Raw genomic sequence first — 4,307 nt, forward strand, 5'->3', positions numbered from 1 at the left:
GGGGGAGTGTTGAAAATCAATGTCAAAGTTAGGCAAGGAAAGTTAGTCAATGTTAGGTATGGTTGAATAAAAATTATTAGGTGCAATTAATGTGTTTTGTGTGGTAATAAATAATCTTAGTTTAATCATTTGGTTTGCTATAAATACCTAAGTTCTCAAGCATTGTATATCATCCAAGGAAAAACAAAGCCTAGAGCTAAATAAGAAAAGCTTTGCTAATTAGTTTGTTTTGTGAGCTTTCTTTAAGAGTGCTCTATTTTCTTCTTCTTGGGATCATTAGAGTTATCTTGGATACTCTTCTTATTCAACAGTCTCTTCCCAATGCCCTTACTTTCTCATTTCCTTATCTTCAAGAAAAGATTCAGAAGATTCTATTGTCGATTATGCATATGGAGGATGCTTTATTTTGGACAGGTTCATAATCGGTTAGTGTTTCAATCTATTCAACCAAGCAAGAGCTTGGTAGCTTGGAAACCGTGTCATGGACAATTGTTCACTGATGATTTACTTAACGCTAGGGAGTGGCTTTAGCTTCATATTGCACTTTTTGTTGCATTGTGTTGGAAAAATAGGGTCTAATTACTATATTAAATTACATAGAAAATTAAGAAATAATTCATGTAATTATATATGAAAATAATGCATGCACTTGAGTAACCAAACATGATATAATGGATTAGAAAAACCTAAAAATTCGATCGAGGCAAGTGTTAGACACTCTGTCCTTACGAAAAATTTACGCCCCACTGTGGTGCTCATGGTTGATCGGTGCTTAACGCTAGGGAGTGGCTTTAGCTTCATATTGCGCTTTTTGTCGCATTTTGTTGGAAAAATAGGATCTAATTGCTATATTATATCACATAGAAAATTAAGAAACAAGTCATGCAATTATATATCAAAGTAATGTATGCACATGAGTAATAATGGATTAGAAAAACCTGAAAATTTAGTCGAGGCAAGTGTTAGACACTATGTCCTTAAGACAAGTTTACGTCCCATTACGGTGCTCATGATTGATCGGTGCTTGTCTCTGAAGGTATAACGATCACGTCCTTGTAATAGTAGCACTCCAAATCACAAGGCTCCATAAATCACGATTGTGTTGAAAACTCTCTTATGCATATGGACTCAATGAGACTCTCTAATATTTAGTGCACTCGATCTATGTATGATTATGTAAATAATGAAAAGTTAGTTAATGATTATGGGAGGCTTCCCTATTTATAGAATTTGAAACACCTCTTTGAAAAGTATGTAACTATTCGTGAAGAGTTAAGATATGCAATTCATCATTTCAATAACTACATCTTTCTACCAAAAGGCTCAACTGATCATTTCCAATCAATTAATAAATTTAATATATAATAATATTATTATTAATTTTCCAACACATTGTTGGGGAATCTTGTGACCAGCTTCTTCTGCATTAATTGTTCTCAAAGTGTTGCTTTTGTAAAAATGAATTTTCATTCTTTTTAGTAAGCATTATGCTTTCCTGGCAGTCCATTGAAAATGTTTTTTGTGGTTTTTTGTTCTCATCATTTCCCAAGTTTGTTCGAAAACTTTAGTTCTTGGGTACTTGCAATTTATTTTGGTGGCTTTGGCACGAAAGCAACAAGATTAGGTACTGATAAAAAGTTTTAGCATTGTCTCATCCCAACATCATCTTTTTAAGGCGTTGGAGGGAATCACCTTCTATTACTTTTTCTTATTAATTTGACCGGTTGTGCGTCGATTTGTATATTCTCTATGTTACGGATTTCATCCATTTCTTTGGAAGCTCTTAGTTTTGTGTCTGTTTTCCATTGTGGTTTAGCCTAGTTGGTTAGAAAATTTCTCTTGAAAAGTTAACATAAAAAAGTAATCTTTTTCGGTTATAGTTAGTATAGCTTGTCGCTCAATTGCAGTTCATTGTGGATTTAAGTTTAGTTTTAGAGGGTTTTTGCTCTATCTCCCCCCTCCCCCTCTCCTCCACCCCTCTGTTCTTTTATTCTTTTTCTTCAAGTTTGAAGGGGGAGTTTATGTTCCCTTCTAATTTTTTGTATTATGAGGAATAAGGTTTTTGTCTCCTTGACTAGTTGTAACGTTTCTTTTCTATATCAATAAAATTTCCTTGTGCTGCTGATGTTCCATTAAAAAAACTACGCTAGCTTTCATTACAGTATCAAACTCAAGAACAACTAGAGTCTTGCAAGAGGACATCATGGAGAAAATCAGGAAAGAAATATCAATGGATAAACTAAATTTGGCTACATGGTGAGCCCCACCATTACACGCGGGATAGGAGAGACATGATATCCTGCACTTCAGACCCCAACTCTTTCACATGAGTAATGTTAGAGTAAATGTAGAAATGTAGAGAATAATCCGAAGATAACTTTGAAGTACGACATGAATCGTTTCCTTAAAGTGTTATTTGCCTCCAGTCTAATGAGTTTGCTGAAGTGTTCTTGACAAATCACTTTCAGGATACAACAAAGTATGAAATATTCGATTAGTAAAACCGAATTATTTCCCTTAGAAATAACTAGAAAGAAATTGTATGAATGTGATGAAAAGAGAAGAGAGCAAGGAATGTAGAAACAAATTTCTGAAATTGTGTGTGAAACATTATACCACAATATATACATATTAAAGCACTCATTCATCGAGTCCTTTCATTTTAGTTGAAGATATACAACTCTTCTTAATAGTGTTGACCCAAAAGACATGTCTTCTATTTAGAATTTTCAGAAAATGAATATTGACTAATTACATCTTTTAATTTTACTCATACAATTTGAGTAAGCATCATGTCTTTTAACCAAAAATTGCAACCATTCAACAAAATATACAACCGTAAAAGGTTGAATGAAACCCAATCTTTTGTAGAGGTTGCCACCCGTACACTTGCTGCGCACCGTATCACCTATTATCTGTTACACACATATTATATAAATAATATAATATAAATATATATTAGGGTAAATTACACAAAACTACATCAACTATTGGTCAAACCACAATCTCATACCTCATGTTTTAAACATTGCAATGTCATACCTTAACTTATAAATTCGTTGCAATGTCAGAATTTCATTAAATTTTCTGTCAATTTGACTGTTAAATGATGATGTGACAAGAATGGGGCCCACTCATTAGCCAACTAGAATAAAAAATTAATTATTTTTTTATTTACAATTGAAATCAATTAAAAAACAAATATTAGCAGGCGCATCCCATTCCCCCTCCGAGTTTTTATCGATAATAGCCAAAATTTAACACTCAATTTCATAAATGTCATTTTTTTTATAAAATCTTTCAAAAATAACAAAAAATCCACTTAAATAGACTTAAATATCCTCAGAATTAAAGTAAAATAAATATAAAGTAAAAAAGTCTGGGTTAGCCAAGGACCATAAGCAATAAGATCTACATAGCCCTCAACCACATCATCGTTCCCAATTTCCTTGTCGTAACCACCAACAACAAAAATTGCTGCCAACAATGAAGGTACCATTAAAAGCCTTTCTTATGGGTACAACACTGTGCCCGGGGGGGGGGGGGGATCACTCTTTTTCTCCTGTTGTCTTTATCACTGGCTCAACCATATGGTAGTATGGGATCCCATATTTGATCAATGAATTGGCTAGATAAAGGCCCAACGTTTTCGAAGTGGTGTCCCGAGCAACCGAACTTCAACACTAGCAACAACAATGGAGATCGATCTCGTGGCAGGAAGTGAAAGCAAGAAGACGAAGTGCATTGCGCCCAAGTCCAATGATATCTATCTCAAGCTTCTCGTCAAGCTGTACCGTTTTCTTGTCCGAATGACTAGAAACAAGTTGAATGCAGTCATTCTTAAACTTTTGTCAACAAGGCACCCTTTCTCTCTCGAGGTTGATTAAGTATATGTAGGGAAATGACAACAAGATTGATGTGGTTGTAGGGACTGCCATTGATGACATTATGGTTTATGAAGTTCTGCAATTGAAGGTTACAACACTGAGGCTCACTGAGATTGTGGCAGTAGGAGAGTGCTTGACATTTGATCAGCTTGCTTTGAGAGCACCATTGGGTTAGAATGGGGTTCTCCTCAGAGGTCCTAAGAATTCTCGTGAAGAACTTCTTTGTAAATGGTTTTGAATTTTGAGGATATTTAGGTCTATTTATGTGAGTTTTCTGATATATTTGAAAGTATTTATAAAAAAGTGACATTTATGAATTTGGATGTTAAATTTTGGTTATTAACGATAAATACTCTCCCCCTCATCCCCAATCCTTTGTTATCCTATCTCTTCAACCCTCAGCAGCAGTATCCTCATCCT

General features: G+C 34.4%; 1 protein-coding gene across 1 annotated transcript in view; it reads left to right on the plus strand.

The window, feature by feature from the left end:
* LOC137727502 (probable indole-3-pyruvate monooxygenase YUCCA10) overlaps positions 1–4,062 on the plus strand; it is a 10,493-nt gene extending 6,431 nt beyond the window's left edge. The window contains exon 6 of the mRNA XM_068466353.1: positions 3,929–4,062. Coding sequence (XP_068322454.1) covers positions 3,929–4,062 — 134 coding nt within the window. The remainder of the gene's footprint in view (positions 1–3,928) is intronic.
* Positions 4,063–4,307: the final 245 nt, after the last annotated feature.

The sequence above is a fragment of the Pyrus communis genome, chromosome 3 (assembly GCF_963583255.1).
Source record: "Pyrus communis chromosome 3, drPyrComm1.1, whole genome shotgun sequence".
NCBI classification, from domain to species: domain Eukaryota; kingdom Viridiplantae; phylum Streptophyta; class Magnoliopsida; order Rosales; family Rosaceae; genus Pyrus; species Pyrus communis.